The sequence below is a fragment of the Dasypus novemcinctus genome, chromosome 6 (assembly GCF_030445035.2).
Source record: "Dasypus novemcinctus isolate mDasNov1 chromosome 6, mDasNov1.1.hap2, whole genome shotgun sequence".
Taxonomy (NCBI): Eukaryota; Metazoa; Chordata; class Mammalia; order Cingulata; family Dasypodidae; genus Dasypus; species Dasypus novemcinctus.
The window spans coordinates 120,216,664-120,236,850 of NC_080678.1; the positions used below are offsets into that span (position 1 = coordinate 120,216,664).

Consider the following 20,187-nt stretch of genomic DNA (forward strand, 5'->3'; position numbering starts at 1 on the left):
CCGATCAAAAGTTTAGCGTGACCAGGCATATGCTTAAAAAAGAAAACCCAGCTGAGAGAGGGCTTTGTGGCGTTTTAACTTAGCCTGGCCTCATCCACTCCCCAGTTCGATGGTCCTGAAGAAAAGAGCCGCGGTTCACAGGTAGGGTCTTAATATTGAAAGGAGCAGAACGGGCCTTCTTCTCTAAGAGCCGTGGTGCTGCTGACCTGTTTGGTGACTCCCTCCAGGCCTGCCTCAAAGGCCTGCCTTTATTTCGCCTAATTCAGAGCTCTCAGGGCAGAAGCAGCAACCTAGGGGGGCATTTAAAGAGGAAAGTATTAGCCACCACTACTTGGGGCAAACAAAATGAGCCAAAAACCTTGGGAGGAAACCCTGGAGGAGATGCTTTGCGGAGAGAGGGTGTTGAAAAGCTCCCACGTATTCTGGGGACTCCAGAAGGCCATGCACTTGCTCAGGTAATGCCTGAGAAGAGCCTAACTTCTCTCCTTCAGGCTCTGAGCAAGCAAGAAGGGAAGGCTAAGGCGCACTTGTAACCTGCCCAGCTGAGTGATGACAGCGTGCCCCAAATACACACAGAGCCCATCTGCAAACACTGGGAGAGGATTTTGCTTGATTTTTGGTTCCAGGCACTTAAGGAAATCTGTTGCGTCCCTAGCTGACCACTAAGCTAACCGAACAGAGACTTCAGTAACCAAACACAGCAATGAATACATTACAAAATTAGTTCAGAAAAGTCACTAAAACAGGCAACGAATACAGCAAGCAGCAACAATAAACCCTGGGGAGGGGGAGAATCTGAATCCCAGAGTTGCCACATTACAATACTCAAAATGTACAGTTTTCAACAAAAATTATGAGGCGTGCAAATTAAAGTATTGATACGTGCTACACCATGGATGAATCTTCAAAACATTACACTAAGGAAGCCACTCAAAAAAAGGACACACGTTATGTAATGTCATGAACTACCCAGAGTGGGTTAAGTCCACATTGGGTGAAAGGCGATGTGTGTTTATCTGGTGGGCAGGGAAACGGGGAGTGAGAGACTGCTTTGGGGAGAGATGAAAATGTTCTGGAATTAGACGGCGTGACTTGCAAAACACTGTGAATGTAGTGGAATCCACTAATTCCTAGTTTAAAATAGTTAAAATGTGAGTTTGACAATATGCAAATTTTGCCTCAATTTAAAAACACTTGTAACACGAATCCCCTGGGGATCTTGCTGAATTGCATCGTCTGGTTCAGGACTCTGGGTTCCGCGTTTCTGACCAGCAGCTCATCACGCCCATGCTCTCGGGTAGCCAGGCCTTCGGAAGGCCTTTCTGCTCGGGTCACGTCAGGATTCCGGGGAGGCCCTCACCGCTGCGACAGGTGCCCCAGCTCCCCAGCCTGGGCCTGGAGGGAGATGCGGACCTCAGGGCTCGTGAGAAACGGGGAAGTGGCTGTGGTCACAGGGGTCGTTGCGTGAGCAGACTCGGAGGGGAAGTAGCCTTTATTTCACATCGAGCTGGGGGAGGAAGGTGAGACGACGCGGCTCCGCGCAGAGGACGGCTGTCTGGCAGGTGTGACACCTCCAGCTGCTGGGCTTCGCCACCTGTGTTCAGAAGGGGCCTGAAAGCAAGGCGGGCGGAGGGCTCAGTGAGCAAGGCACGGGCGCTGAAGGGCCCAGTGTCACAGCTCCCGTCCCTCTCCTGCCCCCAGCCCCCGGGAACTCGAGGAGGGGCAGGTGGTCTGTTGGGAACGACAGTCTTCCCTGAGAGGGTTTTGTGAACAGGAGCTGATCCTGGGAAGAGGTGGAAGAAGCCCAGGACTTTGAGGAGTGAAAACGGCCAGTGAAGGAGGCAGCTGGTCCACCTCCCGGCTGTCCTTCATGAAAGCAGGACTCAGGACAGGGGCCAGCTCTTCCAGGAGCCCTGATCTGACAGGCGGGCTGCCGCTGCCCATGGGGTGAGCTCAGGGGCTGGGGCCCCCCACTTCTGTCCCCAGGGGCCGGGGCCTCTCTCTTCTTGACGGTAGGACCAGCCACCCCGTCTTCTTGTCCCACCGCCTGGCCTCACCTCCGCGGGCTGCTCACCGTCTCCGAGGAGGTCAGGGGCTGGGCTCAGAGGCCCCGCTGGCAGGTGCTGGGCCAGCTCCTCCAGCAGGCCCAGCAGCCCTTTCACTTCCACCTCCAGGTGTTCCACCGTCTTCTCCACCGTCTGCTCAGACCCAGGGGGCGGGAAGAGGAGGAAAGAGGGGGATGAGGAATCACAGACAAGAGTGGCTCAGATTTCCACCCCCCATCATGTCTTATTGCATTGTACGCTTAATTTATTCTTGCTGCTGGCAATAAATGATTGTGGAAACCAGAAAAAAAAAAGACAAGAGTGGTGCCAGGTTAACCCTGGATGCCAGGGCATGCCCAGCCCTCACCCCACCTGATCAGCCACATCCCAACAAGCTCCCAGCTGGGGGAGTGGGGAGAGGACGGGGTGCCAGGAAACCGGGAGCCTGCTCGTTCAGGCTCTGCCCTACCCGCATCTCACGTTCCCCAGATGATTACATTCTAGGGGCTGGGCTAGGGGCTCCCTCTCCTGAGCTGCGCCTACTCTGGCATTCAGTGTTGGCGCGGTGACAGGCTTGGCCGGGTCTCTGGGACACCTTCTCTCTGGGAGTTCACCACCTAGAGCTCTCATTCCTTTTGCTGTCCCGCCCCCTGGTGGCATCCCTGCCAAATGACAGGTTGAGGTTTTGAAATTCCCTCCATTCAGATTTCGTAAGATTTTTTTGTGCCCTGGACCCTGTTGGCAGTCTGTAGGAGGGAGTCTCTAGATTCCTTCTCAGAATAATGCAAAAAAGTAAAACATATAGGATTACAAAGGACACCAATTGCATTACAAATATTCTTCAAGAATCAAAAGTTAAAAATTGGATACAATAATGTACGTATTAACTCATTAAGTAACATGATCCACCCTCAGATCTAAAAGAGAACTACAGTTTTGATGTGTTGATGGGTATAAATGCTATTTTGAGAGAGTCCCACCCATAATGTAATGAAATAATCTTGTGATTTTTACAGATGAAGTTGCCATACTGTTCATACTACTATGGTTTTGAGCCTTTATTTATAAATGAATGGAAATGCTAAATTTCGGTTGAAGGTTTATAAAAATAAGGATGCCATTTTCTCCACACCAGTTCTGTAACGCAGGTTAAATCCGTGGGCTACAACACTCAGTGACTAAATGTCCACCTTCCTGTCCAGGATTGTGCAGAGATCGCCGGCTGCCTCGTAAGCAAGGCCGGGGGAGGCCAGGTCAGTTGGGAGCTGGTCAGGTAGGGTGAGGAGATGGTCCAGTGGTGGTCGGGGACAGGGCTGGCCTGGATTTCCTGACATCCAAAGCAAGCTTGGGTGTGAGCGCCTTTCATTTTCATTTTATCATCTCTTTAATGGAAGCCAAATTAGCTCTCATTTCACAAGTTCATTTTCATGAATACATTTGATAATGAAAGTTAATGCTGAGATAATTAGGCTTATTTTCACTATTACTGATATTATCTTGGATGGAAACATAACCTTAATGAGAACAATGTAAAATGAATCCTTTTTTGGAGCATCCTTATATATATATATATATATATATATATATGTATATATATGTGTGTATATATATAAACTTTATTTTTAGAGACGTTTTAGATTACATAAAATTACATCAAAAGTATAGGGGATTCCCATGTACACCACCCCCTCCCTGTCCCATATGTCCCACATTTTCCCCTTTGATACCACCTTACATTAGTGTGATACATTTGTTAAAACAGATGAATAAATATTGAAGCATTGCTACCGACCAAGGTCTACAGTTTACATTGTGGTTTGCACTTTGCACCGTACGGTTCTGCAGGATTTGACGAGTGTGCAGTGGCCTGTATCCGCCCCTGCAAAATCATGCAGAACAGCTCCAATGCCCTAAAAGGCCCCGTGTTCCACCTCTTCTTCCCTCGGCCGGGCAGGCTGTCCCGGCCAGCCCCACCCCAGGGCACCCCCGTTACCTCTTCCAGGACGTCTAAACGGCCTTGGACGGCCACGTGGCTCTCGCACCCTGTGCTCCAGGCCGGGCCTCCTGGGGCGGCGCTGAAGGGCTCGTCGGCTGAGGAGAAGAAACATCTTGTTACTGCGGGGCCCTCAGTTTTCCTCTTGCGCCAGATTCTCCGGGATGACCTGGGCTCAAGCTACGACGAGGGAGGAGAGCTCGCGGGTCCGAGTGCCAGCACGGACCTGCCCCGCCCCGCCCGCTCGCCTGGCGCTTTGGCCGGGGTCACCTAGACTCACGGGCGGGCTTCCTCCAGCAAGGAGGCCTGAACTGGCCCGTGAGCAGGGGAGGGTGAACCGGGGCAGGCAGAGTCCCACCAGCCTTCAGCGCCCCAGGCAGGGAAAGCGAAATCGCACAGCTCAGTGTACGAAGCCTCAGGAGGGCTTGGTGTGGCTGGGAATGACAGTGTGGGGGAGAAGCTGATCCTGGACAGGTGGAGAGGTGGATGGACATGCCGCTAAGGAGATTGCACTTTATCCCAGACCCAGAGGCTTTATTTAGTGAACCAGTTACAATGTTTGTTTTGGGCTTTGCTCTAACAGAAGACTCACATCACCAAATAGGAACTTTTTGTGTGTGTGGGGGGAGGGGTTTTTGTTTTTTAACGTATTTTTTATTTACTTTTAAAAGATACTTAGGTTACATAAAATGTTACATTAAAAAATACAAGGGATTCCCATATGCCCCACTCCCCACACCTCCCACCCTTCCCCGTATTAACAACTTCTTTGATTAGTGTGGTACATTCATTGCAATTGATGAACACGTTTGGAGCTTTGCCACTAATCATGGATTATAGTTTACGTTGTAGTTTATATTCTCTCCCACTCAATTCTGTAGGTTATGGCAGGATATATAATAACCCATATCTGTCACTGCAATCTCACTCAGGACAATTGCCCCCAAATTACACCTCTTTGTCCCTCTCCCTGACTCAGCACCTCCAGTGGCCACTGTCTCCACATCAATGATATAATTTCTTACATTGCTAGAATCAAAATAAATCTGTAGTAGAATACCACTAGGTCCACTGTAGTCCATAGTTCATTCCCCAGTCCTGAGGATTCTGGGATGGTGAAGCCCACTCCACCTCTAACTGAGGGGGACGGTACTCAGTCCCATACGGCCGATGGATGGGCGCTCTTGCTTGCAGCTGTAGATGCCCTCGTTTCCTTGGAATGGTGGTTGTCCATTATCACCTCCTTGTTGGTTGTCCTGGGTGAGTCCAGTGAACTGGAGAGTAGGTGTTGCATCTCTGCTGAGGCTCAGGGCCCAGCTGACACATGGACAGCCCAGAGATTCAAGTCTCTTGGACATACACCTACCAACTCCAGCACCAACTATGGGTTCGAATAAAGGAGACAGAAGTGGCACGTGTAGAGAAGTCATATCTGAGTCCAAATCTGTCACACCAGGAAATAGGAACATTTTAAATACAAAGAATGGGGAAGCGGACTTGGCCCAATGGATAGGGCGTCCACCTACCACATGGGAGGTCCGCGGTTAAACCCCCCGCCTCCTTGACCCGTGTGGAGCTGGCCCATGCGCAGTGCTGATGTGTGCAAGGAGTGCCCTGCCACGCAGGGGTGTCCCCTGCGCAGGGGAGCCCCACGCGCAAGGAGTGCGCCCCGTAAGGAGAGCCGCCCAGCTCGAAAGAAAGTGCAGCCTGCCCAGGAATGGCACCGCACACATGGAGAGCTGGCACAGCAAGATGATGCAACAAAAAGAAAGATTCCCGTGCAGCTGATGGGGATAGAAGTGGTTACAGAAGAACACACAGCAAATGGACACAGAGTGCAGACAACTGGGGGGGAGGGTGGGGGAAGGGGAGAGAAATTCTTTTTTTATCTTAAAAAAAATACAAAGAATGGATTGGAGGGATGTATCTTTGAAGGAGGTAACTGCAATAATCAGAAGTGATGAAGGCTGAATGGAAGAGTGGGACCAGAGAGAAAAAAAAATGAGTGGAGATATTTGGGTAGTGTCACTGACACTGGTGACCAGATAATAATAGCTGACATCTGATTAGTGCCACCATGCAAACTGTAGTGTGCTAAGAATGTATGTGTTAGTTCATTCAACCTCGACAATGATCTATAATCGTCCCCAACTGACTCATAAGGAAATTGATACACAACAGGGGAAATTGTATGTCCAAAGTCACTCAGCTAGTAAGTGGTAGATCTGGGATTCAACTGTTCAACTCTTGAACATTTTCCTCCCCAGTGTTGCTCCCTCCTTTCTCATCTGGTTGCACCACCAACCCTTACAGCAGAAGTCTAATGGCCCTAGTTTAGAGCTCAGGTTCCAGGGAGGGCAGCCCTGAGATGCCTATAGACATCAGAGTTGGCTGGTGCCTTAGAGAATGCAGTCATTCAAGAAGGAGGGTGATGCCCCAGAATTTTTTTTTTAATGCTTTATCTTTTAAGGAGTTTCAGATTACAGACAAGTTACATAAAAAATATAGGGGAGGGGAAGCGGATGTGACTCAACGATAGAGCATCCGCCTACCATATAGGAGGTCCAGGGTTTTAAACGCAGGGCCTCCTGACCCATATGGTGAGCTGGCTCATGAGCAATGCTGCTGCATGCAAGGAGTGCTGGCCCACACAGGGGCATCTCCTGCATAGGGAAGCCCCACGTGCAAGGAGTGCACCCCACGAGGAGAACCGCCCCATGCAAAAAAAACACAGCCCACCCAGGAGTGGTGCTGCACACACAGAGAGCTAATGTAGCAAGAGGACGCAACAAAAAGAGACACAGATTCCCAGTGCTGCCAAGAATGCACGCGGACAAAGAAGAACACACAGCGAATGGACACAAGAGCAGATAATGGGGAGAGGGAAGTGGGGAGAAAAATTTAAAAATATATATTTGGTCTTTTTTTCTTTCTTTTCTCTTTACTTTTTATTTTGATTACTTTTAAAAAAAAAAATTCAAGACGGAATGTTTTTTTGTCCACCCCTGCCTCTCTGAGATGGCTCTGTCTGTTTGCTCACTGTTTTTGCTCATTGATTGCACTCGTTGTTTGCGCTCATTTTCTCTCATTGTTTTTTGGTTGTTGTCTGGTCCTTGTCTGTTGTTGTTTTTTTTTTTTAAGGAGGCAACAGTGAACTGAATCCAGGACCTCCCATGTGGGAGGTTGTCACTCAACTGCTTGAGCCACATCTGTTACTTTTTAAAAAAGAATTAGAAAAAAAAAAAAAAGAATCAGGAAGCAGATGTGGCTCAAGGTATTGGGCTCCTGCCTACCACATGGGAGGTCCCTGGTTTGGTTCCCGGTGCCTCCTAAAGAAGACAGGAGCTGATGTGACAGGCAGGCATGACAAACTGGTGCAACAAGAGACACAGGAAGAAAAATATAATGAGAGACACAACAAAGCAGGAAACAGAGGTGGCTCAAGCAATGAGTAGCCTCCCTCCCACACTGGAGGTCCTGGGCTCGGTACCAAGAGCCTCCTAAAGAAACAAGGAAGACAAACAGACACAGCAAGTGCAAACAACAAGGGGGTGGGGAGAAATACACAAATAAAATAAACCTTTAAAAAAATAGAATCTTTTGCCTGACATATTTACGGGTGAAATGTGATGACATCTTGGATTTTCTTCAAAATAATCCAGTCCCGGGGATGGGGAGAGGCACAGGTAGGGGTACAGGGCAAACCAGGTTGGTTAAGAATTGACCACTGTTGAAGCGAAGTGGGCGATGGGGACATGGGGGTTCAATCTACTATTGTCCCTACTTTTTTTTTTGGAGGTACCCGGGATTGATCCTGGAACCTCATACATGCGAAGTAGGCACTTGGCCACTGAGCTACACCCACTTCCCACTCTCTACTTTTATTTATATGATTTGAATTTTCCCATAATAAAAATGCAGTTGTCTAAGGGAGTTACCGACTGAAAGCAGAAGCCAACACAACTGCAGGCATTGACGTAAAATGTTCAGGACGAGGGAGGGTGGTCAGAGAGCCTCGACCCAGAAGGCTGAGCTCCACCGTGACCGCACGATGTGAGGCCGCCCTGGGGAACGGGCTTCAGACCTTGACTCATCCGTATCGCCCCAAACACCTGGGGTGCCCAACCTCGAGAGGAAGGACGTGGTGGCGGGAAGAGCTGTTCCCCCACGTGGGGCGGCTCTCCTGGGAAGTGGGGTCTGTCCTGGGGTGGTCTGTGTCCACACACCCTCCGCAGCACCCGCCCAGGCTCTGGCCAGGGCTCCCCCGCTGAGCCTCTCTGCCCTCTCCCCAGACCCTAAGCTACTCCTCTTTCCACATCCCCCCCGCAAGGTTAGGCCGAGAGGAAACGACGTGGGCAGTCGCCAAGTGGGGATCTGCCAGCTCTCTAAGTCATGGACAACATGAGTCCGCTCCCTTCCATTTGCCTAAAACATCCTGTTTTCTCCGTGTCTGCGATGAGATCTGACTTGGCCTCGAAACCCCTCCAGGGAAGAGGCTGGCTGCACGCCCTAAGCCCTCACATCTGGACGGAGCTGTGCTCTGCGGACCACGGAGCAACTGCTCATGAGCTCATCCAGGCTTCCCAAGAAACTCAGCCAAGGGGGAATGTCGTGTCCTCACGACTCTCCTGCCTGCCTGCTCCTTCCCCACTGTGGCCTGGCCGTGGCATTGACAGCAGTACAAGAGCGGAGAACACTGGAGAGCCCAGTCCTCGGCCTGGCACAGCCATTAAGTGCTGTGCGACGGCGGGAGACTTCCGTCTCCTCCCTGAGTCCCTGCTGCCTGCTCTGTAAAATGAGGGGTAACGGGGCAGTTTGGGTTGGGGGGTGGAGTTGGCCTGAAGCACTGCCTTCCCGAAATAGTTCATCCACAAGAGGCCTCAGGAATTAGCTACAGGGAAGCGGATTTGGCTCAAGTGATGAGGCCTCCGCCTTCCATATGCAAGGACACAGGTTCGATCCCGGGGGCCTCCTGGTGAAAAAGAAGAGAAAGCGTGCCTGTGCGGTGAGCCAGTGGCCGCGTGGTGAGCCGAGTGCCCAGACAGCGAGCCAAATGCCCATGTGGCGAGCCGAGGGCCTGCTCGAGTGCCAGCGTGGTGAGCCAGTGCCCGCACGGCAAGCCAAGGACCCGTGCAGCAAGCCGAGTGCACATGCAGTGAGCCAGTGCCCATGCAAGGGAGGCATGCAACTAGATGATGATGCAACAAAAGAGAGACGAAGGGGAGAGCCAAGGTGAAGCACAGCAGAGACCAGGAACTGAGGCGGCACAGCTGACAGGGAACCTCTCTCCACATCAGAGGTCCCCAGGACTGAAACCCAGTGAATCCTAGAGGAGAAAGACGAGAAGACAAAAAGAGAAACAGACAGAGAAGATCACACAGCAAATGGTCACAGACAGCAAAAACAACAGGGGAGGGAAAGAGGGAAAATCAATCAATCAACCAATCTTAAAAAAAAAGAATTAGTTACAAGGGGAAGTAGAGGAAGCTCAGTAAGTTGGGTGCCCACCTACCACATGGGAGGTCCCAGGTTCGGTTCCCAGTGCTTCCTAAAGAAGATGAGCAAGGCATTGAGCTGGTGTGGTGAGCTGATACAACAAGATGATGCAACAAGAAGACATAATGAGGAGATATAAAGAGAGCTACAACAAGCAGGGAGCTGAGGTGGCTCAAGAAACTGGGTGACTCACTCCCACATGGGAGGTCTCAGGTTTGGTTCCTGGTCCCTCCTAGAAAGAAGACGTGCAGAAACAGAAAGCACACAAAAGACACAGAGAGCAGACAGTAAGCTCAAGCAATGGGCTGGGGTGGGGGGTAAATAAAATAAAATAATAAAAAATAAAATACAATAAAATATAAAATAAAATAAAATAATTAGCTATAAGGACAGAACTGGGGTGAGTCCAGAAGAGGCTGCTTCTTGGACCAGAAGCTCTAGCAAGTCAAGAACATTCATTTCCTGCACCCACACAGCAGCCCCACTGCACAGACTCTCAGAGCCTCAGTTTCTTCCTCAAAAGAAAAGGGCTCATAATAAAGCCCATTTGAACTGAAAGTGCCTACAGCTGCAAGCAGGAGAACTGCATCCATCATCCATGTGGAATCTAAGCCCCCTCTCGATATAGAGGTGGAGTGGACATAACCATCCCAGGGCCCACAGAATGGAGGAATAAAACATGGATTAGGGTGGACTTACTGATATTCTACTATAAAACTTTTGTGACTACTAATAGAAGAAATTGTATCATTGATGGGGAGAAAGTGGCCACAGTACTTGCTGAGGGCAGGGAGTGGGAAGAAGGGATGTGATGTGGGGGCATTTTTGGGACTTTGGAGTTGTCCTAAAAGATACTGCAGGGTCAGATGCTGGAAATTATATATCCTGTCATAACCCACTGAATGTACCGGGGGAGTGTGAACTGCAAAGTAAACTATTATTCACGTGGTGCAGCAGCGCCCCAAAATGTGTTTGCCGAGTGCGACGAGTGTGCCACAGTGATGGGGGAGGTTGTTGGTGTGGGAGGAGTGGGGTGGAGGGGTGGGGGTATACGGGAACCTCTTATGTTTTTTATAATGTAAACTTTTTTGTGATGTATGTATCTTCAAAAAAATACAATTTACAAAAATGATGGGGGTGGGGGAGTGGGGTGCTGGTTATATGGCAACCTCTTATGTTTTTTTAATGTAACGTTCTACGTGATCTATTAACTTTAATAACAAATAAATAAATAATAAAGCCCATTTCACAGCACCACTGCGAGCATCAGACAAGAGAACAAACGTGCAGGGCTGAGGGAACTGCCAGGAGAATGGTTCCCGTGTGCCCTTCCTTCCTTCTTGCCCTCCCTGCCCCTGCCAGTTGGAAAATGGACCTCTGGGATGGTGGGTTGTTTTTTTCCTTTGGCCTGGCCCCTGCTCAGGGCCTGAGGCGCACGCTGGGCAGCAGCCATGGGTGGAGCATCCAGCAAGCTGGTGAGAGCAGGCTGCCCTGGCTGGGGAGGCCAGAGGCCCAGCCGAGGGGCCAGGCCCAGCCGCTCCAGTTAAAGAGACATGACCAAGCTCCTGTCCTCCGAGACGGGAAGCGCAGCCCCTCCCGCTCTCCAGTGATGTCTGCCGACCTGGGTGATGAGAAACATTTTCTCAGTGGAAAGCCTCCACAGAGCCTTCTGAACCATTAAAGATGTACTCTGCTTGGATCAGCAACACTTGTCACTTGGGGTTTCATTACATTTGACTATATGCAATATAGGACATTTGGGGGGGAAGTGGATGTGGCTCAAGTGATAGGGCCTTCTCCTACCATATGGGAGGACCCAGGCGTGATCCCTGGGGCCTCCTGGTGAAAAAGAAGATGAAAAAGCATGCCTGCGTGGCTAGCCAGTGCCCGTGTGGCGAGCCGAGTGCCCACGTAGTGAGCTGAGCGCCCGCACGGTGAGCCAAGCACCCACGTGAGTGCCCACGTGGCGAGCCGAGTGCCCATGTGGCAAGCTGAGTGCCCGCAGGGGCAGCGAGCTGAGTGCCCACTCAAGTGAATCATTCAGCAAGATGACGATGCAACAAAAAGAGAGACAAGGGGAGAGTCAAGGTGAAGCCCAACAGAAACCAGGAACTGAGGTGGCACAAATGACAGGGAGCCTCTCTCCACATCAGAGGTCCCCAGGATCGAATCCCGGTGAATCCTAGAGGAGAAAAAATGAGAAAAAAAGAAAAAAAAGAGAGAAATAGACACAGAAGATCACACAGTGAATGGACACAGGCAGCAAAAACAGCAGGGTAGGGAAGGGGGAAGGGAGGGGAGGGGAGGCAAAGGGGGAAATAAATATTTTTTAAAAATTTTTGGCACATTAATGTCTATATAAAAATTCATGATTCATTCAAAACCATTGGTGCTTTTTTATTTTTCTTTTAAGCAACAGAACACTAATTTCAAGCAATTATATGAGGAACTCCAACATGTGAAGCTGCTCTGGCTGAAACAGGAGAGGGTCCCTCGGGCCCCCTAAGATTATCACTTTTTGACAGGATTCAACTTCATTATCCATTATCTTTTTTTTATTTATTTTTAAGATTTATTTTTAATTTTTAAAAATTTTTTAAATTTATTTCTTTCCCCTTCCCTCCCCCCCCCGCCCCCAGTTGTCTGCTCTCTGTGTCCATTCGCTGTGTGTTCTTCTGTGACGGCTTCTATCCTTATCAGCGGCACCGGGAATCTGTTTCCTTTGGTTGCGTCATCTTGTTGTGTCAGCTCTCCGTGTGTGTGCGGCGCCATTCCTGGGCAGGCTGCACTTTCTTTCGCACTGGGTGGCTCTCCTTAGGGGTGCACTCCTTGCACATGGGGCTCCCCTACGCGGGGGACACCCCTGCGTGGCAGGGCACTCCTTGCGCGCATCAGCACTGCGCATGGGCCAGCTCCACACGGGTCAAGGAGGCCTGGGGTTTGAACCGCGGAACTCCCATGTGGTAGGCAGACACCCTATCCATTGGGACAAGTCCGCTTCCCTATTTATTTTTTTAACATGCTTTTTCATCTTTTATTTTTTAAAGACCCCCTAATAGTCTGAAGAATATTTCGTTTCATTTGGGAAGGGACATCTCCCAATTCCCTTGGTCTCATCATTTTCCAGGTCTGGAATTGATCACTCTGAGAGCTTACCAGTGTCATTCTAGTAAATCCAGTATCTTGATAAGTTAGTATTTGAGTTAGGGTACAAATTAAGCTGCTATGAGAAAAAGCCCCTTTCAATTCCATATGTGTTTATTTCTCTCCAATGTATCACTTCAGAGGTAGACTGGCTGGTGGGCAGCTCTGCTCCTGAGGCCAGGCAGGAATCCGGATTCCTTCTCTCTTGGAACACCATGTTTTCTAATCCACTGGGTTATCTTGCACTAGAACACTCCAAAAGCCCCAGAATGCTAAGGTCTAAAAAGTCATCCAGGCTAAACCTCTCTCCTTGTGCTGTGGAAAGAATACCAGTTTGGGAGTCAGAGCTCCAGTCCCAGCTCCACTTTTTTTGGCCACACACGGCTCCATGGGGAGCAGTGATGGACTGTGAGAGTGCCTGCATATGTAAGAATGGCTATCCATTAAAAGGACGAGGCCTTCAAATCCCTCTGACAGTAAAAGAGGAAAGGAGCTCAGCAGAAGCCTTACTTTAAAAAAGAAATCTCTATAAGTAACACTAAAGTTTACTTTCCCAAATACATAAAGAGCTTTTATAGATCAAGATGAAAAATTCCAACATCTCAACTGAAAAAGTCCAAGAAAATTTCCAAAAAAATTACTAGAGATGAACAATATGTTTTTAAAGAAAAGGGTCAACTGCAGTACTAATCAAAGAAATGGGAATTAACATGAAAGCCATCTCTGACATATTCTTTGAAAAAAAAAATCTACGTGGAATCATATCAAGCTTCTATATCTAACTTCCAGATAAACATTTAACCAACACTAGGAGAATGCAATCAGCAAAATTTTAACATAGAAACTCTACAAGATAGCCCAGTTTCTTCAAATAAATTTTAAGGGGAAAACTGTGTGTGTATGTTTATAAAATGGGAACTGTGTATTTTCTGCATAATTTTTCCGTAAACCCTCAATTGCTTTAAAAAAAAAAAGACTATTTAAAAAGAGAAAGAGAAGGAGAGGTTTTAATATGGTGGTTCCTTAAAAAGTTGAACATATGGGAAGCGGACTTGGCCCAGTGGTTAGGGCGTCTGCCTACCACATGGGAGGTCCATGGATCAAACCCCGGGCCTCCTTGACCCGTGTGGAGCTGGCCATGCGCAGTGCTGATGCGCGCAAGGAGTGCCCTGCCACGCAGGGGTGTCCCCCCCATAGGGGAGCCCCATGTGCAAGGAGTGTGCCCCGTAAGGAGAGCCACCCAGCGTGAAAGAAAGTGCAGCCTGCCCAGGAATGGCGCCGCACACACAGAGAGCTGACGCAGCAAGATGACATAACAAAAGAGAGACACAGATTCCCATGCCGCTGATGGGGATAGAAGCGGTCACAGAAGTACACACAGCGAATAGACACAGAGCAGACAACAGGGGGGCGGGGAAGGGGAGAGAAATTTTTTTTTTAAGTTCTTTAAAAAATAAATAAATAAAAATAAAAAGTTGAGCATAGAATTACCATATGAGGGAAACGGATTTGGCTCAACTGATAGAGCATCTGCCTACCATATGGGAGGTCCAGGTTCATACCCAGGGCCTCCTGACCCGTGGGGTGAAGTGGCCCATGCGCAGTGCTGCCGCGTGCAAGGAGTGCCCTGGCACGCAGGAGTGTTCCCCGCGTAAGGGAGCCCCACGTGCAAGGAGTGCTCCCCGCAAGGACAGCCACCCCGCATGAAAAAAGCATAGCCTGCCCAGGAGTGGCGCCACACCCACGGAGAGCTGACGCGAGATGAAGCAACAAAAAGAAACACAGATTCCCAGTGCCACTGATAAGGATAGAAGCAGTCACAGAAGAACAGACAGCGAATGGACACAGAGAGCAGACAACGGTGGGGGGTGAGGGAGGGATAAGTGAAAATCTTTAGAAAACAAAAAGAATTTCCATATGACCTGGCAGTCCCACTTCTTGGTATATACCCAAAAGTAACAAAAGAAGGGTTTCAAACAGATACCCGTGCACCAGTGTTCACAGCAGCATTTTCACAACAGCCAAAAGGTGGAACAACCCAGGAGTTCATCGATAGATGAATGGACAAACAAAATGTGGTAAGCACAACGGAATATTACTCAGCCATAAAAAGGAATGAAGTTTGATACAAGCTTCAACATGGATTAACCTTGGAAACATCATGTTGGGTGAAATAAGTCAGACACAAATGGACAGATATTATATGCTTTCACTTAAACGAAATAACTAAAATATGCAAATTCATAGAGACAGGAAGGAGAGTACAGGGGTAGAGGGAATGGGGAATGCTAAGGGACAGAGCATCTATTAATGGGCGATGGTGATGCTGGCACAACATTGTGAATGTAATCAATATCACTGAACCTTACACTTGAAAGTGGTAAAAATGGGAAAACGTATGTAGGTTACCACAATAATAGTAGTAGTAGTAATAGTAATAATAATAAAAGACAACAAATATATCAACCAAGTGCACATGTGTACCTTATTTGTTTTGAGCAAACCAAATGCAAAGATTTATGACACACCGAGGGACACCCGACTGCATACTTCATAATATTAAGGAATTATGGCCCAGTTTTGGGTGTGATAACGTTACTGCAATTATGTTATATTTTAGAGATACGTACTGAAATATTTATGTGAAAATATGTGATACGTGGGGTTTCCTTTACAAGAATGCAGGCAGAGGGGAGAGAAGGGGGTTTATAGATGAAATAAGATTGGCCATGAATTGATTCTTGCTGAAGCAGCGTGATAGGTATGGGGGGGTTCGTTATACAATTCCCTCCATTGTTACATCCAGAAGCTTTCATAATAAAATGTTTAAAAAGACAATGGGTTATTGTCTGAATTAGGAAGGGTTATACACAAAAATATGTGAAATCGGCGAGAGATTCCATTGCTGCACTTACACTCCCCTGCTTGGAGGCAGGGGACTGAGCGTCTGTACACACTCCTAAGGGACTGGCGGACAGCCCTGCCCCCTGACCACGGGACCAAGTCACTCAACACCACTCACCCCACCTATGATGGGTACAGGGGACGCAGCGGCGGTGCAAGGAAAGGAGCCAACGGGCGGGTCACCCACAGCGCCTCTCCCTCCCGCACCCTCGCCTCCACCCAAGGCAGCTCCGGCTCTCAGGAAAGCCCTCTGTGCTTTGTCACCCAGACAGCAGACAGCCCTCAGGCGGCCCGGCGCGGGCAGTGGCCTTTCTCCCGCGGGCTGGGGGGCCCTGTCTGGTCCCTGAGTGCCTGGCCGCGCCAGCTTGCAGCAGTGCCCGTCAGGCCAGGCCCGGGCTCCTCTGCTGAGCCTGTGGGGCCCAGCTGGACTACGGGGAGGGGGCGTCCCCACCCTGAAGACTCGACCTCCTGCCCCCGACCCTTCCCTCCGCCCGCCCGTGCGCCTCCTCCCCTCTGCCCTCTGGCCCTGGCACTGACTTGCCCTGCGCCCTCTCTTCAGTCTCGCTCCAGTCTTTCTTTTTTCCCTCCTGCCTTTGCTCTCTTTTGCCAGCTCCTCTTTTTCTTTCCCTGTTGCTCCTCTCCCCAACTCCTTTTCCTTTCCACCCTCTTCCACACCTATGCTGACCTCGGTAAACTCTTCCGGCCTCTCCCTTCCCTCTCCTCTCTCTCTGCTCTCTTCCTCACTCTGGGCATCCGTGTTTGCCTGTCTCTGATTTTTCCTGTCCTCTTCCCCGTGTCTGTTTTCTCCCTGCATCCCTCCCTCCCTCCATCTCTCTCTTTCCCCACCTCGCTCTGTTTCCATCTCTTGCTCCCTCCCTCCCTCTCCCGGGCTCCCCGGCCCGGGCCCCACTCACCGGCCGAGGCGCCCGCGGCGCGGAGCAGGGCGAGCCCGGCCAGCGCGCAGAGCAGGGGCCGCATGGTGCCCGCCCGCCGAGCGCAGCCTCCCTCTGCCAGGGCTGCCCTCCCGGGATCGCGCCGCCCGGCCCCGGAGGAAATGCTCGCAACCCGAGCCAAGATTCCTGGGCGGCTCCGGACCCTGGCTCGGGCGAGCCCGCCTCCTCCCGAGGCCCCTCCCCATCCCGCGAGCAGCGCGGAGCCCGGAGACCCGGCGAGCCGCGGGGCGCGCGGACCAGCCCGGGCGCCTTTCCTGGAAGGGCCTCCGTGCGCCTCCCGGGCGCCTCCAGGCAGCCCCGGCGCAGGGGGGGCGCGGAAAGCGGGGAGGAGATGGGGCCACTCGCGGGGCTCAGTTACCAGTTACGAGCCCATTTCACAGAGGGACCGACTGAAGCTTAGCGCACAGGACCTTCCTCAGCTGCGCAGGGCGGTGGCACAGCAAGGATTTAACTCCTGACTGCTAGGGGTGCGGAAGCTTTTCTGAGTCTGTCGTTGAACAGTTAATAGGCTTTGCATCAGACAGCGTCCAGCGGGGAGAGGGGAGACTCGGACAGTGTCTGACTTCTATATAAAGTCAGTGTGCTGATAAAGAAGAAATGGTAATGTTAAAAGACAAGTTTCTGCCCACTGTCACCACTCTTGTTTAATATCGTGCTAGAGATTCTAGCTAGAGCAATTAGGCAAGAAAAAGAAATAAAAGGCACCCAAATTGGAAAGGAAGAATTAAAACGTTCACTATTTGCAGATGATATGATTGTATAGGTAGAAAAATCCTGAAAAATCTACAACAAAGCTGCTAGAGCTAATAAATGATTTCAGTAGAGTGTCAGGATACAATATCAATACACAAAAATCAGTGGTGTTTCTATACATGAATAATGCACAATCTTAGGAGGAAGTCAGGGGAAAAATTCCATTTACAGTAGCAACTGAAAGAATCAAATATTGAGGAGTAAACTTAACCAAGGATGCAAAGCACTTGTATTCAGAAAACTATAATGCATTGCTATTAGAAATTTAAAAAAGACATAAATAATTGGAAGAACATTCCATGCTCATGGATTGGAAGGTTAAATATCATTAAGATGTCAGTTCTACTCAAATTGATGTACAGATTCAAAGCAATCCAAATAAAAATTCCACCAGCATTTTTAAAGCAAGTAGAAAACACAATTATCAAATTTATCTGGAAGGGTAAGAGGCCCCATATAGCCATAAACATCTTAAAAAGGAAAAGTGGAGTTGGAGGACTCTCACTTCCAGACTTTAAATCATATTACCTAGTTAAAGTGGTAAAAATAGCATGGTATTGGCATAAAGATAGACACACAGGCCAATGGAACTGAAATGATGGTTCAGAAACAGACCCTCACATCTACCGCCAAGTGATTTTTGACAAGCCTGTCAAGCCCTCCCAGTTGGGCAGAACAGTTTATTCAACAAGTGGTGTTGGGAGAACTGGGTATCCATCGCCAAAAGAAAGGAAGAAGACCCCTACCTCACACCTTATACAAAAATTAACTCAAAATAGATTAAAGACCTAAACATAAAAGGAAGTACAATAAAGCTTCTAGAAGAAAATGTAGGGAAACATCTTCAAGACCTAGTGGTAGGTGGTGGATTCTTAAACCTTACCTCAAAAGCATGAGCAACAAAAGAAAACATGGGTAAATGGGACCTCCTCAAACTTAAACATTTCTGTGATTCAAAGGACTTCATCAAGAAGGTGAAAAGGCAGCCCAATTGATGGGAGAAAATATCTGGAAACCACTTATCCAATAAGGGTTTGATTTCCATTCTATATAAAGGGATCATACAATGCAACAATAAAAGAGCAAGCAATCCAATTAGAAAATGGGCAAAAGATTTAAATAGACATTTCTCCAAAGAGGAAATACAAATGGCCAAAAAGCACATGAAAAAAATGTTCCATATCACTAGCTATTAGGGAAATGCAAATTAAAACAATTAGACATCATCTAACACCACATAGAATGGCCATTATTTAAAAAAACAGACAACAATAAGTTCTGGAGAGGATGTGGAGTAATAGGAACACTCCTTCACTGTTGGTGGGAGTGTAAAATGGTGCAGCCTCTGTGGAAGACAGTTTGGCTGCTCCTCAGGAAGCTAAATATAGAACTGCCATATGATCCAGCAATTCCTCTACTAGGAATATATCCAGAAGAACTAAAAACTATGACAAGAACAGACATCTGCACACCAATGTTCATAGTGGTGGTGTTCACAATTGCCAAAAGATGGAAAAAACCCAAGTGTCCATCAACCAATGAATGGATAAACAAAATGTGGTATATACGTATGATGGAATACTATGCTGCAATAAGAAGAAATGAAATTGGGACATATGTGATAACATGGATGAGTCTTGAAGACATTATACTAAGTGAAGCAAGCCAGACACAAAAGGACAAATGTTGAATGGTCTGATTAATATGAACTAAATACAAATAATAAACACATGGAATTAAAACCTGGAGTATAGGTTATAAAGAGATAAGAGGAGGGTTAAGAAGAACTATCGATGCTTAATGTGCGTAGAAGTTTTAATTAGCTTGACTGTAAAAGTGTGGAGATGGATAGAGTTAATAGTAACACATTATAGTGAGTAGCGACTGGTTTATAAATGGGATTGTGACTAAAAAAGGTAGTCTGGGGAAGTAAATGTCAGTAGAAAAAAAGCTAAAAAATAATCTAGGGACTGAATAACACAGTGAACCCAGAGGGTACAAATGCAAGAAAGTCCTTCTGTGAGCTACAGCAGATGTACATCACTGTTGCAGGGTGATGGGAATATGGAGACACATGGGAAAACTACAACTGGTGTGACCTACAGACTGTGGTTAACAGCAATTCTATAATATTCTTGCATCAATGCCAAGCTGTACTGTGTTGATAATGGAGGTGTATGGAGAAAGTGTGCCAAATGTGTGCTATGGACCATGATTAGTGGTAATAGTCTGATGATATGATCTCATAATCTGTAACAAATGTTCCCCTAGGGTGTGGAGTTGTGTGGGAAATCTGCACATCTATATGATTGTTTTGCAAGTTCACAATATCTGTAACAAAAATATATTTTAAAAAAAATAGTATGGGTTGGGGGAAAAATACACCAAATGTAAGATAAGGAATATAGTTGGTAGTAGTATCTTGATGGTGCGCTTGCATCGTTTGTAACAGATGTTTCACACCAATGCAAAGAGTTGGTGGAGGGGTGATGTATGAGACCCCTGTGTGATGTTATGTATGGTTATTTTGTAAGTTCACAATCTTTACTATACACTTATCGTTTATGTATGTTCATGTATGAATGATATACTTCAATTAAAAAAATATATATGAAAAAATAAATAAATAAGAAAAAAAAGGACAATTTTCCAAAAAAGGTAGTCATGACTCTCCCAGAGATAAAAAATGAGCAAATGCTAAATAATGTATTTTATCCAAAGAATAGACACATTTATAGATCAATTAATAGATTGACTTTAAAGCGCAAATGGGGCAAAACTGATGCCTTCCACAGCCACAATGAAGAAGGAAAGTCAATTGAGCCTCTAAGGCAGGAGTTCTTAACCTTTTTTGTTCCACGAACCCCTTTGCCAGTCAGGTGACAACAACAGAGCCCCT

General features: G+C 48.1%; 1 protein-coding gene across 3 annotated transcripts; it reads right to left on the reverse strand.

Moving 5' to 3' along the window:
• Positions 1 to 1,474: 1,474 nt before the first annotated feature.
• On the reverse strand, positions 1,475 to 16,657 carry PLAC9 (placenta associated 9). Of its 3 annotated transcripts, none has more exons than XM_058299315.2 (4): positions 16,497 to 16,657; positions 4,039 to 4,136; positions 2,058 to 2,198; positions 1,475 to 1,611 (listed from the first exon to the last, which is right to left on the reverse strand). In XM_058299315.2, exons 1-4 carry the CDS (start codon positions 16,558 to 16,560, stop codon positions 1,498 to 1,500), a joined length of 417 nt encoding a protein of 138 aa, XP_058155298.1. In that variant the 5' UTR covers positions 16,561 to 16,657; the 3' UTR covers positions 1,475 to 1,497. The 3 variants fall into 3 exon arrangements, with proteins under 3 accessions (XP_058155298.1, XP_058155297.1, XP_058155296.1); XM_058299314.2 differs by lacking the exon at positions 16,497 to 16,657 and adding an exon at positions 4,319 to 4,547 and having other exon boundaries at positions 2,075 to 2,198; XM_058299313.2 differs by lacking the exon at positions 16,497 to 16,657 and adding an exon at positions 4,319 to 4,547.
• Between the last annotated feature and the right edge of the window lie 3,530 nt (positions 16,658 to 20,187).

Excerpts from the sequence above, each read along its gene's own strand:
- PLAC9 (XM_058299313.2), bottom strand. The coding sequence starts at position 4,532 with ATGTCCATCCACCTCTCCACCTGTCCAGGATCAGCTTCTCCCCCACAC. Across the intron at positions 2,199-4,038 it reads GTTTAGACGTCCTGGAAGAG|ACGGTGGAGAAGACGGTGGA; the intron begins GTAACGGGGGTG and ends GGGTCTGAGCAG. Across the intron at positions 1,612-2,057 it reads ACGGTGAGCAGCCCGCGGAG|GCCCCTTCTGAACACAGGTG; the intron begins GTGAGGCCAGGC and ends CCTTGCTTTCAG.